This window comes from Dermacentor albipictus, chromosome 7, assembly GCF_038994185.2.
Source record: "Dermacentor albipictus isolate Rhodes 1998 colony chromosome 7, USDA_Dalb.pri_finalv2, whole genome shotgun sequence".
In the NCBI taxonomy this organism is placed as follows: Eukaryota; Metazoa; Arthropoda; class Arachnida; order Ixodida; family Ixodidae; genus Dermacentor; species Dermacentor albipictus.
Window position 1 is genome coordinate 140,742,780 of NC_091827.1, and position 20,839 is coordinate 140,763,618.

Below are 20,839 nucleotides of genomic sequence, written 5' to 3' on the forward strand. Positions count from 1 at the left end.
TGCTACATCGCAGGAGGTCGCCAATTTCATACTGCGCCGTTTTCTTCTTCGTCATAGAGGTCCACGTGAACTTTTAAGCGACACAGGCCGCGTCTTCTTATCTGAAGTCATCGAACAACTGCTAGCTGAATGGGCTCTTATTCATCGTAAATGCACTGCTTATCACCCACACACTAACGGTACCATGAAACGCTTTAACCGAACTCTTGGTGACATGCTCGCCATGTATGTCTCACCTGACCACTCTAACTGGGACCTAGTTCTTCCATTTGTCACCTACGCCTACAACACCGTGACTCAGGCCACTACCAGATTCTCACCCTTTTACCTTCTTTACGGCCGTAAACGTGTGGCCGTACAAATATGGCTGCAGCATGGCCACAGCAAAAACTAATGCCAAGCACTCCCACGCGGTGATGTAGCAATTTCTCTCAGCAGGTGACAGCAGGCGGCTGGCGTAAGCGCTCACGCACTCGGTACCACTGTGGTGTTTGGCGAGAACAGCGCCGATGTCATAGCCGCTTGCATCAGTGTGTATTTCGGTTGCTGCCGACGGATCAAAGTGGGCAAATATGGGAGGGCGTTGCTCAGAAACCGGATGAGAGCGGCGAACGCGTCAGCCTGCTCCGGGCCCCATGAGAATGGCGTGTTGTTCTTTAGAACATCTGTCAAAGGCCGATCAACGTCGGCGAAGCTTTTGAGGAAACGGCGAAAGTAAGAACACAGGCCGACGAAGCAGCGCACGTCAGAGGCAGAACGTGGCACAGGGAAACTGCGTACGACACGAATTTTGTGCGGATCCCGTTGGACAGCAGTTGCGTCAACGAGGTGTCGCAACGCAGTGATCTGATGGCACCCGAACTGACATTTTGTGGAGTTCAGTTGAAGGCCGGCTTTTCGGAAGACCGCAAGAATTGCAGCAAGTCGGGTAAGGTGGCTGCCGTGTGTCTGAGAAAAAACGATAAAGTCGTCAACGTAACAAAGACAGGGGTCCATTTGTAGCCGCGCAGAAGAGAGTCCATCATACGTTCAAATGTCGCAGGAGCATTGTATAGGCCAAAGTGCATGACCTTGAACTGATATAAGGCATTCGACGTGATGAAGGCCGTCTTCTCGTGGTCAATTTCATCAACGTAAATGTGCCAATAGCCGGATCTAAGATCGATGGACGAGAAGTACTTAGTTCCATGCAAGGAGTACAAGGCATCATCGATGCGTGGTAATGGATAGACGCTTTTCGCATGATTTTGTTTAAGTGGCAATAATTGACGGAAAAACGACAGGTACCATCTTTCTTTCTCACAAGGACGGCAGACGAAACCCAAGGGCTCATTGATGGCTCGATGACGCCTTTGCGGAGCATTTCGTCCAGTTCTGATTGGATGACTCAACGTTCATCATGCAATACACAATAAGGTCACCGACGAATAGGATTCTTAACTCCATTGTTCATGCGGTGGTGAACAACAGATGTTTGGCCTAAAGGCCTGTCGTCCAAATCAAAGATGTCACTTCGTGGTTCAAGCAGGAGGCGTATGTCCATGACCTCTGCAGAGGTGAGGTGTAATCGTTTTCGCGAAGTCACCGTTAAGGAACCAGTGCTGTCAGTTGCAATTGGCGCTAATAAGCCACTCTCGGCATTCAGGCTCTCAATCTTTAATTTGCAACCACTAGAAACGCTGGCCAAGAACATGCCGGCCAGAAGCACTTGTGGGCACAGGCTGAAATTCGGAAACGGTAGAACGACGGGGTTATTAGTAACAGTGACCAACTTATGCGGAACAGCAACATTCTGGTTCAAAAGCACGACGGTGATGGGGTGAAGCACATATTAACCGTCAGGAACCTGTGGCTGAGCGGTCAAAGTGACGTAAGTAACTGGCTCGGGTGACAGACGCACAGCTTGAAGCGAGCACAAGCGCGGTGGGGCGGTACTTGGAGCATCGGCGGGTTGAGGCAGTTTTAACCGAAGAAAGCCGGTTGCGCAGTCGATGAGAGCAGAATCAGTGGATAAAAAGTCCAATCCAAGGATAACGTCTTGAGGCCAGTTGTCGATCACAGGAAACAGAACAGAACTAGGGCGGTCGGCTATAACTAAATGCGTAGTACACATTCCAAGAACAACTAGCACGCCGCCTTCGGCCACACGAAGCACTGGATCAACTGCTGGGGTGAGGACCTTCTTTAAACGTCTGCGTAGGCTAGCACTCATCCCAGAAACGTGGGCTCCAGTGTCGACAAGTCCTTAGACAGGTACGACGTCTATATTAACGTCAATTAAGCTTCTGCTTGTGTGCACAGACCGAGGATTTGCTGCAGTAGTCGGCAATGCAGCACCACCTCCGAGGGCTGCACTTCCTAGCTTTCCGAAGGGGCGCGGCCATGAGCCACAGAGGACGAAAGGCGACGTGGCTGTGACGAACAGGAAGATGGGCGACGTGTTCGCGATGAACGACACTGGTGTCCGCGTGGTGATGGTGAGCTGCTGTACCACGTATTTCGAGCAGAGTTGTTGGTGCTCTTAAACTCGGCCATGCGCGAAATATTGCGGGTATTTCCATACAAAAAGCTCAGGTTGGTCGGTGTGCGAGGTGTTGAAGGCCACGAGTTGCGGCAGTATCTGGCGACTTGACGAATGTGGCGACATGTGAAACATATCGCCTGGTGGTCCGCAGTTCTCTACTCAGTCGGGTTGCGATAACGTGGAGAGAAGCGTCGGGGTGGAGCGAAAAAAGTAGAAGGCCGTTCGTTAGCTCTGGGATTGGCGACAGCACACAGAGAATGCAAACCAATGTTTTCTAGTTCCTGGTGAATGTTGGCTTGTAACAGGGGAACTGAAAATGTGGTAGCATGAGCGGTACGCGAACAGAAAGCTTCGGGTGCCATCGCGTTCAGTTCTTCGTCTAACGATTCGCACCGCGTCCTCTGATGGCGACGCATGGTGCTGTGCGGGTTGATCTTCTCGCGTCGACGTTGCGGCAGTATTGGGAAGTCTGGCGAATGGTTGTAACACGCAGCGGCTTTGGCCTGCTCGAATGGTCAGCACTTTTTAATGATTGCTCCAATTGTAGAGCAGCTCTTGCACATGAGCAGACTGAACACGTCGTCAGCAATGGCCTTAAGCACGTGCCCGACCTTTTCAGCTTCTGGCGTGTCATGATCGGTTTACGACAAGGTGCCAGCACGTACCGGATGTACGATACATAAGAGTCCCTGGAGGATTGGGCACGGGAGGGCAGTTCCTGCTTTGCGGCAATTTTACGGCTGGCTGGTTTGCCAAAGAACTCTGTCAATTTCTCTTTCCATTGGTCCCAGCTGGTTAGCTCCTCTTCGTGGTTTTCCTACCACACCTTTGCAATGCCTCTTAGGTAGACCAGGTTAGCTAGCATAAGCGTAGGGTCCTATCTGTTGATTCCACTCACGCTTTCGTACATGGCCACCCACTCTTCAACGTCGGTGCCATCGGTCCCGCAGAAAGTTCTCGGATCCTTGCAACGACAAGTGAAGGTGACAGTGACGTAGCTGGCGACAGTGACGTTGGTAGCGGCAACGACATTGATCCCGCGCGCTCACCGTTATTCATGGTGCGGACGGTGACGCGACGTCCACTGCTGAGCTCCGTTTGCAGCTGTGGTACCCAGCACCTCCACCAATATATTAAGAGGATCTTGCGAGTGTAGGAAAACTATATTTAAAATATATATACAAGAGGAGTCAGAGCAGTTGAGATGGCAGTCGCCGCAGCCAATCTTCCTCTCTCTTCCTTCATCCTTCCGTAACAATATTATCCGATGCACTGTATATACATGTGATAACATGCTGTTCTCATGATATTGTACTTCATTTCTCAACTGCCCAAAATAACTGCGATCAGCTATTTACGACCTACAAGTTCCTCTATGGATGGGCGGGTAATTGCGAATGGCGTTAATTGCAGGCGTCATTGAATTACCCTGATTTCATTTTTCTTTTATATCTAAATCAACTCCAAGCACACTTCATATTCCTGGTTGTATTGGAAGTTGTAAAATATTTTACATTTGATTGGAAATTCGATACGATATTTGGCTGTAGCTTTTCTCAAAAGGTTGTATTTGAATAAAAACAGGAACAGCGCAACACAGGACGAGCGAGTAAGGAGCCCAGGACAGAATGCTCTGCTCAACCAGCCCAATTGAACACACTGCTTCGTATTTGATTTGATTTTTCAGTTATTGTTATTCAAACTCCCTATTTCCTAGCAATGCCATGCCTAGGATTTATGATTCTCACGATGTCCAAAGCGACCGCGGACGAGGGTAGTGATTTTAAATCTTTTTTTATTGTGTTTGTTAGCAGCCGTAAAATGGTGCCGTTTGGATTTGTAGCTTAAGGTGCAACAAACAACGGCGCTTACCCACCCGGTGGCTTTTAGGCGTCTGAAGTAGGGTCTGCGTTTCATACGACCCAACTTTGTAGGAAGGGGCTACTGCATTGCGCCACATGATTATCTGTCCACTGTATTCATTGTGCAAAAGATCCCGGCACACAATTGAAATACTGTATTTGAACACGGTGCCTATTGCATAGGGTTAGCACGTTGCGACGTTCTATATTTCTCGGTCGGGGAGGGGGGCGGTAATGTAATCCGGTACTGTGGAAGTGTCATTTTGGAGATGTGACGATAACAGAATACTAAACTACATTTTTTTACAAATCGCTTAAGCGACAACAACATATGGGAATGAAAGAAAGGGTGGACTGAGTGTGGTGTGTGTAATGAAAACGATTTCGAAGGTGGCCTAACTGATGGATGGGAAAACTTCTGAAATTCTTTCTTTAATTAACTTCACGTCATGAGAGGGCTCGTACACATAGAGTGCCCACCTAACAAGCACACAATTGTGGCTTATGCTAGGCTACTTCGCCAACCCTGAGGTGATACATTACGCTATCGGAAAGTGACAAAAGCTAGCGACGACAAAACATATTGAAATCCAGAAAGAGTGCTGGATACGTTCAAATCCTTGTGTTTGTTTTTCAAAGCGCAAATGAAGGCCTTACTGAGTTGAGCCTGAGAATATCTTCGGTGTTGCAATAGAGTATCGCACACGTAATGCGAAATTGTCTTTTCATCCACTTGCATTGCCATTATGTTATTATTTGTTTAATTCATTTATAAGCTACAAGTAAATTTCCCTATGTATTCCCTGGTGTCTCTGTTTGATCGCATTTCATGATATGATTAATAAAAATTGAGCCCCTCGGTTAACCCTCTTTCTTTGCCTTCGGTGTTGCAAGGCTTCCATGTTCGCGAAAGTTTGGCGGGGTGCTCTATCTACAAAAAAAAAAAAGATCACACACCACGTAGATTCACGCTCTAGGCTGCCTGTGCGGCTGCGGCGTGCTGCTGCAGCACACAAGGTCGCGAACCCTGCCGGTGTGAGCAGCAATTTCATCGCAGCGGAACTCAAGTTATACGAATTATTCCGCCCGACTATCAGATACACAGGCGTGATCGAGCCGCACGGGGTGAAGGCGTTGCTGTTATTTCTAAACTCGGTATTGATGTATGTTTGATAAAGTATAATATTCCTGATCACGAAAGCCTGTTTCTGAGCGTCACTGGTAATGCTGTCACATTTAGGCTTTGTGTTGTTATGCTTCGTGATGTCAGAATCATTTTTTTGCATCTTCTACTAAACCGCCCGCGACACGTAATTATTGCAGGAGATTTCTTCCTTCTGGCTAATAAATGAGATAAATTACATTACGGCCAATCTAAATTAAGTGATGTAATTTTAGATACAATGTTAGCTCTCAACCTTGATCGAATTGTCTGTGAACCTGCGCGCGACAGTGCTGTTTGGGACTTGTTCTTTGGGAATGGTATGTTTTTAAATGGTGTTATTAGCACAGAATGTGGTGTCTCAGATCACAACCTATTGTTTATTTCTTGGTCTTATCGACGAAGGCCTGCAGCCATTTCGAGTACTCATTTAGTCTGCATTTATTACTTTCAGAGCGCATATGCGTATTGTGGTTTAGTGCAGTGCCTAAGTAATCTGTGATTGATGTATCTTCAGCGCTTTGAAGCTACATGAATCACAGATTTCTTAGACAGTACACTAAACCACAGTACGCATGATGATGCTCGTGCCTTGTGGGCACAATTTAAAAGGCGCTCATACTCGTCATTAAAGAATATGTCCGATTCCGGAAGGTACGTAATAAACGTAAACATCCATCGATCTGTGGGTATTATCTATATTAAACCTAGACTCAAGCGACTTAGAAAGCGTGGAGACGCAACACCCGAGACCTTTAATGAACTGAAAAGGAATTTGGCAACTAAAGTCACTTTCCCTACATTCATTAGAGATGAACCTGCTAAATTTTGGAGATTTGTGGGTCAAAGGAATGAAACGGTGAATAAAATTAAACTGAACGGGAAATTTGAAACTGGCGGCGTTATAACATCACAAGTTTCTAATATGATGAGCAAAACGTGAACAAGGTGAATGCAGGAGCCAACGTTTCGACAAGTGGACTTGTCTTCAAGGCGACATATGCTTTCCTCGCCACAGTATATATAGGTGGGGTTCTTCTAAAGGGGAGAGGGTGGGAGGCGGGACGACGTGAACCGAGGGAAAATGTGTTAGAGTGTCGAATTGAGAGTAAAGAAGCGCTGTGTACAAGGTCAAAGCCGGCGTCAGCTGCCCCCCCCCCCCCGACAGACCAGGGTGGGGGGGTGGGTGGGGTAGCTTTGACCTTCTACACAGCGTTTCTTCACTCTCAATTCGACACGCTAACACATTGTCCCTCGTTTCTGCGTCCTCCCGCCTCACACCCTCTCTCCTTTAGAAGAACCCCACCTATATATACTGTGGCGAAGAAAGTATATGTCGCCTTGAAGAAGACAAGTGCACTTGCCGAAATGTTGGCTCCTGCATTTACCTGGTTCACGTTGTGCTCATCGTCTTGAATTTCCACCTCCCGCATTGCCCGTCTTTTCTCTAGGTTTCTAATATATATTACAGAGCGTTTTCTCTCCGTCGAGTGCTTATGCACCGCTGTGCTTGATGATATGGACATATCTATCGTCACAAGGCTACGTGTCTTAATTAGGCTAAGGAAGTTGAGCACTAAAAAGAGTATAGGACCAGATCAAATGCCAAGTGCATTTTTACAGCGCTCTTCCATATAGATAAGTGATTTGCTGGCAACGGTCGTTAATGCATCCTTGCGTAGTTGCGAACTTCCGGACCACTGGAAAATTGCACGTGTTATCCCTATTATTAAAGAAAAGCAGATAGGTCCATAATTTCTAACCATAGACAGATTTCTTTAAAACCGGTTTGTTGCAAGTTACTAGACCATATTGTGGCTCATAATATCAAGTGATTTTTAGTAGATAATAATGTCTTATCTCGTCGGCAACACGGCTTTCGGAAGCGAATGTCCATGACGACACAGTCGGCCACAGCTATTCACGACTGTTTACAAGCTCTAGATCGTTCTGGGCAAATTGCTATACTTCTGCTAGATTTTTTAAAGCTTTCGATAAGGTTCCGACCAGTAAATTACTTCTAAAATTAGATAACCTGAGATTTCCGCTTTATCTTGGTATAATGGCTTGAGGCATATTTGACTAACAGAAAGCAGTTTCTTGAAATGAAATCTAGTGTATCTAGGATGCTCAGTGTTACATCCGCTCAGGGGAGTGCTGTGGGGCCATTACTCTTTCTTATAAATTTGAATAATTTAGTGCAAGTGATCCCTGACTCAGTGTCTATTAAACTTTTCATGGGTGATTATATTGTGCTTAAAAAAATAACCTGCCATGAAGATAATAAGCTATTAAAGCGAACTCATAGCCACATTGAATGCTGCTGCGCAGAATGGGACATGAAACCAAAGGTTAATAAAACAGTGTTAATAAATTTAACGCCGAAAATGAATTCGAGCGTGCTTACTTACACTATCTATGGCTCTAGCATTCAAGCAGTAACTCACTGTAAGTATTTAGGGATTACTATTTCTAGTGATATGACATGGGGGGGGGGGGTGCGCACATCTTGGCAATTTGCACAACAGTTTTCGGAAACCATGTTTTTTTTAAAGGAAGCTGGCAAAGGCAACGGCAAATGTTAAGCTTCAAGTGTTCAATGTCATGATCAGATCTAAATTGGAGTATGTATCTGTTATATGGGATCCCCATATAAAAAAGGTACACAGCGCCTAGAACGACTGCATAGGAGAGCAATCAGATTTATACATAAGAAGTATAAATGGCGGGATTCTCCAATTGAACTCATAGTGCGCGTAACAACCTCACATTAGCTGTACGCAAAAATTGAGTCGACCGATATTCTTGCATAATATTTTGTTTGGAAAAGTAGATATATCTGTATCCTCTTATTTATAGTACATTACAAGGATACCAACACGTAACACTCACCAACACTCCCTACAGCCAATTTTTGCCAAAGCAGAGGCATTAAACAAGACTTTCTTTTCCACGCACAGTTTCGGATTGTAGTAGTCTACCTGTATTTGTTTGTGAGGCTGGTAGCTTTGACGAAGCCCTTGAACTGCATTTGTTGTATTAAATATCGGCCCAGCGAAACTGTTGTATTACTTGTTTTGCAAGTACTGCTGTAAATTATTTACGTGCTATTCCTTTTCTTTGTGTCTGTTGAACATCGTCCTTGTGAAACCGATGTATATGTTGTCGTGCGAATATTGTTGGAAATTATTTTTGCGGTGTTGTCTTTGCCCATTTCATTGTAATTCCACTCCTGCTTGGACAACTTCGGCCGCCAGTAGTGTGAAATAAAATAAAATTAAAAATAAAGACAGGTGTGCGCGTAAGAATTCGGAGTTCGCAATAAATAAGTAGCGTCATGCGCTACGTGTCCCTTCTAGATGGAAAATCTTGTCTTGACAGGATAATTTACTTGTCCGTGAATAATTTTTTTTTTTTGCGTCTCGACACTCTATTGGTACAAAGAACCCGTCTTTCTTCTCGCGAGTACAGTTCACCGATTCCGTTAGCAGTGCAAGGATTGAGAATAAAAATGTACTCACAAGCGTTTCCCCAGCTTCTTTTGTATAATTCGCAGTATCGTAGGAAGCATAGCTTCACTGTAACAAGAGAAGAAGAGAAAGTTTAATGAACATCACTTTCGTGAGGCAGCAGTAAAGTATGCATTATCTTTCCTTTTGAGCAGCGGTCTGCTTACTACATCATTGAGCATATTCTGGTCGGAGAGGAAAATGTAGCAAACGTCAATTTAAATCTGTCTGCGCCGTTCCTTATGCACTGACATCCACGGTTTTTGTGTTTCATTAAGCCGAAAAAGCGAGCGCCTGTCCTGTCCACACTGTTTTTCCGTCCTTATTCCGCACAATGACATCACATGACGCATCAGCTGATGAATGGGTCAATGTTTTCACCGACGGTTTTTCTTTCGCCGCATGTGATGCACAGTCGAAGTATGGCGTATGCCACGTCATTGGCGGTGTTCCTGAACATACGAGCTCTCTAGGACGCTTTCAATGCAAGGCTAAACTTTGCTATTTATTGAAACACTCCACCTTTTCCCAACAACATGCAAACGCAAGTTTGAGTTATATGTCCTGAGAAGCATTTTATATACCGCAGCTTTAAAACTGCAGGATGTTTATACCGCAGGCTGCCCTATTTCACTACGCAAGGCTACAAGAAGACGTTCTTCGTACATTATGAACTTGTTTCGAGAAAAACTGTACCCGGCAGATATTTGGGCGCAGTCCTCCCAGAACAATATGGGGCACACATCATCAGACAATAAATTCGAATCATGTGCCTCATCGGCCGTACAAACAGTCGCGTTAATCCGCGAGCAAACGCAGTGTGATGAAAACGGCCGAAGTTGGCCTCGAGTGCCGGGCATACCACGCTAAGGAGTGACCACGCACAAACTGGTAATACAAAATAAAATGTGAGTCCTAAGATTGTCCCTCCTCCATCATATGCGCTCGCACTCTGCAGCAGTTGAGGCGACCTGCTACAAGCAAAAAAGGAAGTGAAGCCTTGAATGGCGTGACCGTTCCTGAAGGCCGTGTCTCAGCATTCATGAATGCGCGGCCATATTCGGCACGGAGCCTGACGTATGTCCCAGCCCTCTTCAAGACGGGAAGGAACTTCTTCATGGTGGACAATGGGTGTGTTCTGATTCCGTGGCACGCGTTGGGGCTGCGGCCACTCCTCAGATAGTTAAGGAGTCACAAACACCAGGAAAATTAAAACTTTATCCTGTGCATTTACAAACTCATAAAAACGCGGTGCTGCCACAGTCGTGCAGCGCGAAAGAACAAAAGAGGCGCAGGTCCCGTAAACAAGGCACGCCGAGAGGGAGAAAACGAGAGTGAGGGCGCACGGGGAGAAGGAAGAACAAGGGACGGGAGAGGAGACCAATGTTCGCAGACGAGAGCGGCGCCCGGGCGGGAAAACTTGAAATGGACGCGAGTCAGCACACTCCCCGTCTGGTTATACATATAACCACTATATGATGTTTTCAGTCCTCACAAGGAATAAGCAGGACTGTCTCAGTCACAGGACGGAGAAACGTCTTGATCACTCCCCGTGTTGCCGTCTTGATTTCTACCTTTCGCACCTTGCCATCCCCACTCGCAATAACGTTCACAATGAGTCCCATGGGCTACTCGTTGCGGTGAACCTGGCTGTCTCTCAGGAGGACGAGTTCACCTGCCTTGAGACTCCGCGTTGGGCCCTGCCACTTGCGACGACTCTGCAGGGTGGTAAGGAACTCGCGTCGCCAGCTGCACCAAAAGGCGTCGGCCAGCCACTGAACCTGCCACCACTGTCGGCGATATATAGCTTTGTCGTTAAAGACTGGTGGCACTGTGTTGCCGCCGACCTTCTGGGTCAGAAGCGTTGCCGGAGTCAGCACTTCCCAGCACTCGGGGTCCGTTGAAACAGGAACGAGGGGTCGCGAATTTATAATCCCTGAGACTTCTGCCAAGAGGGTTACCAAGACTTCGTGAGTAAGGCGACGAGAGGTATTCTCAAGAAGCATGGAGTCCAAAATTCGCCGTGTGACTCCTATCATCCTTTGCCACGCTCCTCCCATGTGAGAAGCATGAGGGGGATTGAACACCCAAGTGCATCCATGGTCTGACAGGAAAGTTCCTAGCTTCTCGTGGTCTGGGCCGCTGGTGCTCACCTTTAGTTCGGTGTATGCTCCAACAAAATTTGTCCCGCAATCAGACCTCAGTTGCTTTGCCGGGCCTCTTATGACGAAGAATCTGCGGAGCGCATTAATAAAACATGAGGTATCCATGCTCTCGATTACTTCAATATGAACAGCACGGATACTCATGCAAGTGAAGAGCACGGCCCACCGTTTACTGTTGGCCTCACCGCCTCTGGTGCGACGAGATGCGACTTGCCCGGGGCCGAATACATCTAGTCCGACATAAGTGAAAGGTGGCTCGGTGCTTAGTCTTTCTGCGGGCAGGTCTGCCATCATCTGCTGTAGCTGCCTTCCTCTGAGCTTGCGACATGTAACACAACTGTGTATATATGAGGCGATGCTACGCTTAGCTCCGACGATCCAGAACCCAGCTGCCCTGACTGCTCCCTCAGTGAAGTGGCGTCCTTGATGTTTGACCTCTTCGTGATAGTGCCGCACAACCAGGGTGGTGACGTGGTGTCGCCCTGGCATGATGATGGGCTTCTGCTCTTGCTGGTCGAAGTGGTTGGCCCTGCCTAGTCGGCCACCGATTCTCAATAGACCGTCGGAATCAACCCATGGATCCAGTCTCCACAGAGGGCTTGACTTCGGTAGTCGCTTTCCTCGTTGCAAGCTTTTCAACTCCTCTGAAAAGGCTTCCTTCTGGACAGATAGAATGACGACTGCCTTTGCTCAGGCTAGGTGTTCTGCAGAAGGTCGGAGTTGGTGAGATGAGCTGTTATGCGGGCAGTCTGACACGTTTTCAGAAGTGCCCCGAATTTTGTCCTCTAGCCGTACAAGCGTTGCAACTGCGCGAGTCAGCCTAATCCAACTTGACAAGCGCTCGAACCGCTTGCTGCCGAGTTGTTTCACGCCCACACTGGTTGCGAGAACATTTGCCTGGGGCCGCACCTCCATGTCGGAATCGGCATCGACCAAGTCGAACTTGCCCTTCAATACCTGCGAGCAGCGTTCTTGACGATGCAAAAAGTCCGGGCCTGTCAGCCAGGTCGATCCTGCCATTTGGGCTGCTGGCACAGACCTGGTTCCGAGATCCGCAGGGTTGATGTCAGGAGGAACATAGTGCCATTGGTCTGGCCGTGTAGAGCTCCTTATGCGTTCCACCCTGTTACTGACATAGACAAAAACCTTCGCGTCTCATTATGTATGTAGCCTAGGACGACCTTGCTGTGAGTATAGAAGTTTACAGCATCAAGTTCCATATCTATATCACGACTGATAAGCTCTGCTAGCTCCACTGCCAACACCGCGCCGCACAGTTCAAGCCTTGGGATGGTGTGTTCCGGATGCGGTGCTAGCTTAGCCTTTCCTATGACGAACCCGACATGACACGCACCATCTGGATATGTCGCTCTGACGTACGCCACTGCAGCCACAGCTTTGGTTGATGCGTCGGAGAATATGTGCAGTTCTTCCTCTCTGCGGTAGTAAGTGAGGCAGGGGCATAGGTGCGAGGTATGTCCAGCTGCTCGAGGACTTGCAAGGAGTCCTTCCACGCCTCCCAGGCGGCTCTCTTTTCGTCATGAAATGGGCAGTCCCAGTCGCATGTCTCAGCGACTAGCTCTCGGAGGAGGGACTTTCCTTGAACGATGACTGGAGCAACAAACCCAAGTGGGTCATACAGGCTATTCACCACTGACAAGACACCGCGCCGAGTGAATGGCTTTTCTTGGTCTGGACTCGTAAATGTGAAGACATCCTTCTTCAGATTCCAAGAAACTCCCAGACTGCGTTGGATCGGCTGTGAGCCATTGCTCAAGTCAAGATCCTTCAAATCCTTGGCACGGTCTTCTTCTGGAAAGGCTTCCAACACTGTAGGGCAGTTAGAGGCTATCTTATGGAGCTTGAGGTTTGATGCGGCCAACATCTGTTGCGTGCGACGTATTAGGCTGATGGTGACCTTGTCGTTGTGGAGAGGCTTCAACCCATCGTCGACATAGAAATCCCTCTCGATGAACTGCCTGACGTCGCCGCCAAATTCTTCCTCTCCTTCTCGTGCTGTTCTCCGCAGCCCGTACGTTGCAACTGCTGGTGAAGGGCTGTTTCCAAACACGTGTACCTTCATTCGGTACTCCACCACGTCACTATAGATGTTGTTGTTGCGGAACCACAGAAATCTCAGATAATTTCGATGGTCGTCTCGTACCAAGAAGCAGTAGAACATGTGCTTAATGTCCACAGTAATGGCTACGGGCTCTTTCCGGAATCGGATGAGCACTCCAAGCAGGCCGTTGATCATGTCTGGACCGGTAAGCAGCACACTGTTTAGAGACACGCCCTTAAACTGTGCACTGGAGTCGAACACGACTCGCGTTTCCCCGGGCTTTCGTGGATGGCAAACACCAAAGATGGGGAGGTAGCAACATTCTTCTCCTTCTCGAACCGGTGGAGCTTCCTCGGCGTGGCCGTTCTTGAACATCTTGTTCATGAAGCTCGCGAACTGTTCCCTCACTTCTGGCTTTCTCTTCAAGGTCCGTTGGACAGCAGTGAGGCGTGACTCAGCCAAGCACTTGTTATTCGGAAGCCAACGTCTTGGAGAACGAAAGGGAAGAGGCGCTACCCAACTGTTGGATTCGTCCCTTGAGAACTCCTCGTCCATCAGCTTCAAGAACTTCCTGTCTTCGACGGAAAGGGAAGGTCTGTTGTCATCCTTCGTTGTGTGGAACAGCGTTTCAGCGACCCCATCGTCACAGTGGTCATTCCTAGCAGCGTTCTGAGCTGGTTGGAAGCATTGTGTCGACCCTTGCGTGTCAGCGAGCTTCTCCCTGACCAGAAAATGATTCTAGCATGGCTCGAAAAGGGAGGGACGCCCATTTTCAAGGACGTTTGTTTTGAGGTTGCTCACAGAGTCCGGTGTGCGACTTCGACTTATGCAGACATTCCCCACGATGACCCATCCCAGATCCAGCCTCTGAGCAAATGGAGCATCAGCCGGTCCGTTGCGCTGTTGTCGAACCTTGTGTACTCTGAGGATGTCTCTCCGAAGGAGAAGTAGAATCTTGGCCTCTGGGTCCAAACGAGGAATGAATTTAGCTACAGCTCTGAGATGAGGGTGATGCGATGCCACTTCCGGTGTTGGAATCTCGTTCCTGTTGTTAGGCATCTCGTTGCACTCGATGAGTGTTGGCAAGGGTAGCTTCACGGAGCCATGAATGTCCTCAATGAGAAAGCCGGATGCTCTTCTTCCTATCGCCTCTGTAGTCCCAGCACATGTCCTTAGTGTGTAGGGGGAACTGTCACCATTGAGCCCGAAAATGTCGAAGAACTCTGTTCTTGCAAGGGACCTGTTCCTCTGGTCGTCTAAGATGGCATACATTTTTTCAGTGTTGTGGGGCTGAGTCGGGTGACTAACTTTCACCAAGCAGATCTTAGAGCAGGATTTGCCACCGCCGCTTTGACCGCAGACCGCTGTACACTTAGATGACACCTCAAGTGCGGAATCTTGGTCTAGACTTACATCTTCAGAGTCATGACGAGCCACAGTAGACCTATGGTTGACATTGCCAGCATGAAGTGCTGTGGCATGCCTCTCGCTACCACAATCGTCGCATTTGAGAACTGTTTTGCAGTCTCTTGCAAAGTGGTCTGTTGAAGCGCAGCACCTGAAGCATATCCCATAATTTTTCAGCAGAGATTTTCGTTCATCCAGCGGTTTTTCTCTGAAAGCACGACACTTCTGGAAGGGGTGAGGCTTCCTGTGCAGAGGACAATACTTGGTTGTATATTGCCACTTTGCTGCGTTTGAGGGCGGATGGTCGGTGCTTGCCTCCACGTCCGTCAGTTGCACTGAGATGGGCGTTCTTCTCGTGCCGTCATTCGCTGCCCATCTGTCTGCTCTTGGGAGCCTTGAAAGGGTGCCACTTGCGGTGCTGAGTTTGAAGCTAGGATCGTTCCTCGTTTTCGCTTGGTCCCTAATAAAGCTGACAAAGAACGAAAAGGGGGGAAAGGCGACCCCATGATCTTGTTTGTACTTCGAGCCTTTCGCTATCCACGTGTCTTGCAAGCGCTGCGGGAGTTTTTCTACAATGGGGCTTACTCCTCTTCCCGTGTCCAGATAGGAAAGCCCAGTCAGGTGAGGGTCACATTTTGCAGCCTCAACTTCAAGAAGCCGGTCTCCCAGCTCTCTCAGTTTCTCGGTGTCCTTGTCGGACAGTCTGGGGAAACTAGCGATTCTCCTGAAGATGGCCTCTTCTATTATTTCCGGACGACCATAGCATTCCTCAAGTCTTTCCCAAACTACCTCTAACCCGGCTTCGGGGCTGTCGACATGCACGGAACGCAGCCGCTTTGCGCAGCTCGACGACTCGGTACCAAGCCATTTCACGAGAAGGTCAAGTTCTTCGCTTGCCGTGACCTCGAGAGTCCGTGTCATTCCCTTGAATGTAGATTTCCACGCCCGGTAGTTCTCAGGGCAGTCGTCAAACTTCGTAAGTGAGGTACTCACAAGGTTGCGTCGAATCAGATATTTTGCCATGGCGGTCAGTTCTGGGGCGTTAGCTTCATCTCCTTGCTGACGAGCAATGTTCTGGGCGATTCCTTGGTTGTGAGCGCTAGGAGGGCGTGGAGCGTGGTCTTCAGGTGCTTCATCAACGTTCTGAAAGACGTAATGCTCTCCGCCGTCAAGCCGCTGCGATTGCTGATGCGGGCCAATGCGCACGTGAGCCTGGTCAAGCACGTAGTCAAAGGTACGTTGAGCGCGGTCTTCGGATGCCTCCTCGACAGTCCGACAGATGTGATGCTCCCCGCCGTGCTGATCTACGGCAGCCTCCAGGATCTCTGCTTGCGCTTCCGCGGCGGCCGCTTCTCTATCCAACTGCAACACATGTAACTCGGTGTCTAGCTCGACTTTCTTGCGTTCGATCTCCGCGGCCGCATTTTTCTCTGGTTCTTCGAGTTTGGCCTTTTCCAATTTCACCGCGGCTTCTTTCTTCATAAGAGAAGCCTGCACTCGCGCCGCGACGGCCTCCGCTCTTGCTCTGGCGGCGAGCATGCTTGGCGTTGTCGAGGCGGTCGAACGCTCCGAACGGGCTGAGCGCGACGAATGCCGTGACTGCACAGAGCTTGCCATTTTCTCAGAGCATGCGAGACGAGATTGGTCCGGACTCACTTGAGCAGCGGGCGACTTGCGGTCTTGCGACGCCATGCCGTGTGTGGCTACGAGGCAAAAACGGAGCTTCGAAGCGCGGAGCCAGCGAGTCGAGCCGCCTAAGCCTAGGCGCTTTGGAGACGCGCGTGAGACGCCGACTCGGCGTTCATCGCGTTTTTACTGTCCTGATTCCGTGGCACGCGTTGGGGCTGCGGCCACTCCTCAGATAGTTAACGAGTCAAAAACACCAGGAAAATTAAAACTTTATCCTGTGCATTTACAAACTCGTAAAAACGCGGTGCTGCCACAGTCGTGCAGCGCGAAAGAACAAAAGAGGCGCAGGTCCCGTAAACAAGGCACTCCGAGAGGGAGAAAACGAGAGTGAGGGCGCACGGGGAGAAGGCAGAACAAGGGACGGGGGAGGAGTCCAATGTTCGCAGACGAGAGCGGCGCCCGGGCGGGAAAACTTGAAATGGACGCGAGTCAGCACAGGGTGGGTTTCAAAGGTTGACTCGAGGGCTGTGATCCTCCACTCATCCGACTACTTCGCCACTGCTCTTCACGGTGCAGGCAGCACGCTAGCCGCGATCTGCACGACAATTCGTGACCACTGCACCTGGTTTTCACCAGCAGCCCGAGCTTGGTTCCTGGAGCCGGTCCTGTTCACGGACCTGTGTGCGCCAACACATGGGAAGAGCCATCGCCGTCGTGTTTCGGCGGCCATAAATAAACGGCTCCCTGTGTAGACACCCACTTAGATTAGGGGCTGCGTCACATCAGAGACCACTCGTCGACAGCTCTTCATGACGCCAGCAAGTGACTTGTATGCTCTCTTTGACAAGATATACAGCAATGATTTTTTAGCCGCTATTGAGTAACCATGGTTGCTCAATAGCGTCTTGCTAAAGCGGCACTGCAGTGCTGCTTTACAATGCTGTCCAATGCGTCGATGTCAATATGTCACTACTTTGGTATCGGGTGACACAGAAACTGTGACGACGAAGATCGGCAGGCTAAAAAGCCCCATTGCCATCGCGTTGCTCATACCCAGTTCGTTCGCTGGCTGCGCCCTAGCTGCTGCTGCCGCATTGGTCACTGCTTCTCTAGGACCTGAATAAACACCCTTTACAATTGGTGGAGGTGCGGGGTACAACAGGAATTCTGGAACTTCGCAACCGGACCCTGCAGCCTGTCTTCATTATGCCCGAAGAAGGACCACCGCAACCACAACCCGCTGCCCCGGTGACTACCGTGGTCTGCCTCGGCCCGTAGCGTCAACGCGACCCACCCATCTTCAGCGGTACCGAAGACCATGACGTAGAAGACTGGCTCGCTGACTACGATCGGGTGAGCATCCACAACCACTGGGACGACACCAAAAAACTGAATTACGTTACAATCGTTTTATTTGAGCGGTGTCGCCAGCATGTGGCACCGCAACCGTGAACGTAATCTCACGACGTGGACAGCCTTCAAAACTAACGTGACGGAGGTATTCGAGCGCCCCGCCGTTCGCAAGCTTCGCGCCGAGCAAGGTTTGCGCAGTCGTGCGCAACAGTGCGGGGAGACATTTACAAGTTATATAGAAGATGTTGTCAACCTCTGCAACTGCGTCGACGTCACAATGGCTGATGCCGAGAAGATCCGCAATATCTTAAAAGGCATTGAAGACGATGCCTTCCAGATGCTGTTGGCGAAAAATCCAGCGACAGTCTCTGAACTCGTCAGTCTGTGCTAAAGCTTTGGCGAACTCCGCAAAGAACGCATAGCCACCCGCCAATCTCCTCCTCATGCGACTTCAATGTCGAGCTTGGCTGTTTCCGCGGATAACACGTCGCTGCTGCTACAGATCAAGGAGTTCGTCCTTGAAGAGGTGGCTCGTCAGCTTTCTCTGATTCCCCTTACACAGGGCCAGTCGAATTCTCTGTTGGCGCCCGCTCTCCAATCTGTCATCAAGGAGCAGGTAGCCGACCACATTCCACGTTCTCTCCAGCAGGCTCCGGTTGCCGCTCCCCTGACGTACGCCGAAGTCACTTCGGGGCCCGCACCACAGACCTACGGTCCCCTTCGCCCCCCATTGCGCCCGTCCGTATCCACTCCAGACCGGCCACTGGTGTAGTATGCACGACCGCAAGATCATTAGCGCACGGAGGACAATCGTCCGATTTGTTTTTATTGTGGCCGTGCTGGACACGTAGCACGTCACAATCACCCCCGGAATTTCGCTACTGTGATCACACCAATAAACCAACTCCTACAAGGCGACAATGAACTTTCTGCTTGGTCGGAAGCATCCGATGATGCCTTCACGACTCTTCGCCGCCTACTCACGTCTCCGCCTATCTTGCGCCATTTCGATCCAAGCGCACCTACAGAACTTCACACTGACGCCAGTGGTGTCGGCCTTGGTGCCGTGCTCGCACAGCGTCAGAACCCTAATGCCGAATACGTGGTCGCTTATGCCAGTCGTACACTCACAAAAACTGAGGCCAATTACTCAGTAACAGAAAAAGAGTGCCTGGCTATCATATGGGCTCTTCAAAAATTTCGCCCATATCTCTATTGTCGACCCTTTGACGTGGTGACGGATCACCACGATCTTTGCTGGTTGTCTAACCTCAAAGACCCGTCGGGCCGCCTCGCTTGGTGGGCCCTCCGGATTCAGGACTATGATATGCGTGCCGTCTATCGCTCTGGACGCAGACACTGACGCCGATGCCCTCTCGCGCTTCCGAGTAACTTCCTACAGCAGTACTTGTACCTACAGACCTGATATCTCACCGCTTGACATCCTGGACATTGCCTCAGAGCAACGTAAAGACCCATGGATCGTCATGATATCCGACTTTTTGTCAAATCCTCCGGCACCTTCGGCACCTCGAGCGTTACGGCGAAAGGCGCAGCATTTCACCATCTGCGACGGACTTTTGTACCTCCGCAACTACCGCAATGATGGCCGCACATGGCTCTTAGTAGTGCCCCGCCCCCTTCGACAAGATTTATGCTCCGCTTTTCACTTTGATCCGCAGTGTGGCCACGGCGAAGTGTCGAAAACCTACACACGGCTTCGCCTACGATATTATTTGCGAGGGAAGTACAACTTCGTCCACAAATACGTACGCTCCTGCATTGCCTGCCAACGCCGCAAATGTGTCCCGCATTTCTCCAGCGCACCTCTCCAGCCGCTTCCCTGCCCAGCTCAGCCATTCGACCGTGTCGGCATTGATTTATACGGGCCTCTTCCATCTACTGGCTCCCGCAACCGATCGATTGTTGTAGCCGTAGATCATTTGACACGATATGCCGAAACCGCCGCCTTGCCAGCTGCATCAGCAAAAGACGTCGCCTTATTCACTTTGTTCTCCGCCATGGCGCACCCCATGAACTGCTGAGTGATCGGGGTCGCGTATTCCTCTTGGACGTCCTGCAGCCACTCTTATATGAATGTCAAATTATTCACAGCACTACTACTGCTTATCATCCATAAACCAATGGCTTAACAGAACGATTCAACAGAACTCTTGGTGACATGCTATCAATGTATGTGGCGTCTGACCACTCCAACTGGCATCTTGTACTTCCATTCGTCACATGCGCCTATAACACTGCCTCTCAAGCGACAACCGGATTCTCACTATTCTTTCTGCTTTATGGCCGCCATCCCTCCAGCACCATTTATACGGTTTCCCCGTGCCGGCCGGACCCCGCTGAGTGCTCACCTGTTTCTAAGGTCGCGCAGTACGCCGAGAAATGCCGACAACTGGCCCGTTCTTTGACGTCTGCTCAACAGTGCCGCCAAAAAGAGCGCCAAGACCTCAGCCCACCCCCTCCCCCCTTCCCTATAGACTCACTCGTGTGGCTTTGGGTACCGCCTGTTGCTGCCCCTGGCCTTTCGTCCAAGCTCCTCCCGAAGTACCACGGGCCTTACCGCATGGTTGCGCAACCATCACCTGTTAATTACGTGACCGAGCCCGTATCACCATTTCCCGATCTGCGTCGTCGGGGACGAGAGACTGTGCACATTGACCGGCTGAAGTCACATTACGATCCTCTCACCTCTTGCTAGATCGCCAGGATGGCTACTCTTCGATTCCGGGGGTGATTGCGACGACGAAGATCGGCAGGGTAAAAAGCGCCGTTGCCATCGCGTGGCTCATACCCAGTTCATTCACTGGCTGCGCCCTAGCTGCTGCTGCCACGTTGGTCGCCGCTTCTTTAGGACCTGAATAAACCCCCTTTACAAAACTAACTCGGGTCCTAACTCTGGTTCCTTTCTGAATCACAAACTGCAAGTCGAACGATGCTAACCAGCGAGGTAATGTAACTACGTTCTCAGCTACTAAAAATAGGCCAGAGGGTAACGGAACGCAGTTCACTGGTGGCTGACCTACAAAACACTTATCCTAACTTCCGCAGGTCTTAGCCCTCATCAAGCTGAATTGTGTGCTGCATGAACTGGCACCGCCCACATGGCTCACCTAGTACGGAACCTTGACGGTCACATGCACGTCAC

General features: G+C 49.8%; 1 protein-coding gene across 1 annotated transcript in view; it reads right to left on the reverse strand.

The window, feature by feature from the left end:
- Positions 1 to 20,839, reverse strand: part of LOC139047299 (uncharacterized) — a 1,527,628-nt gene that overhangs the window by 1,346,993 nt on the left and 159,796 nt on the right. Inside the window, exon 3 of the mRNA XM_070521114.1 lies at positions 9,070 to 9,126. Within this exon, the coding sequence (XP_070377215.1) occupies positions 9,070 to 9,126 (57 nt within the window). The remainder of the gene's footprint in view (positions 1 to 9,069; positions 9,127 to 20,839) is intronic.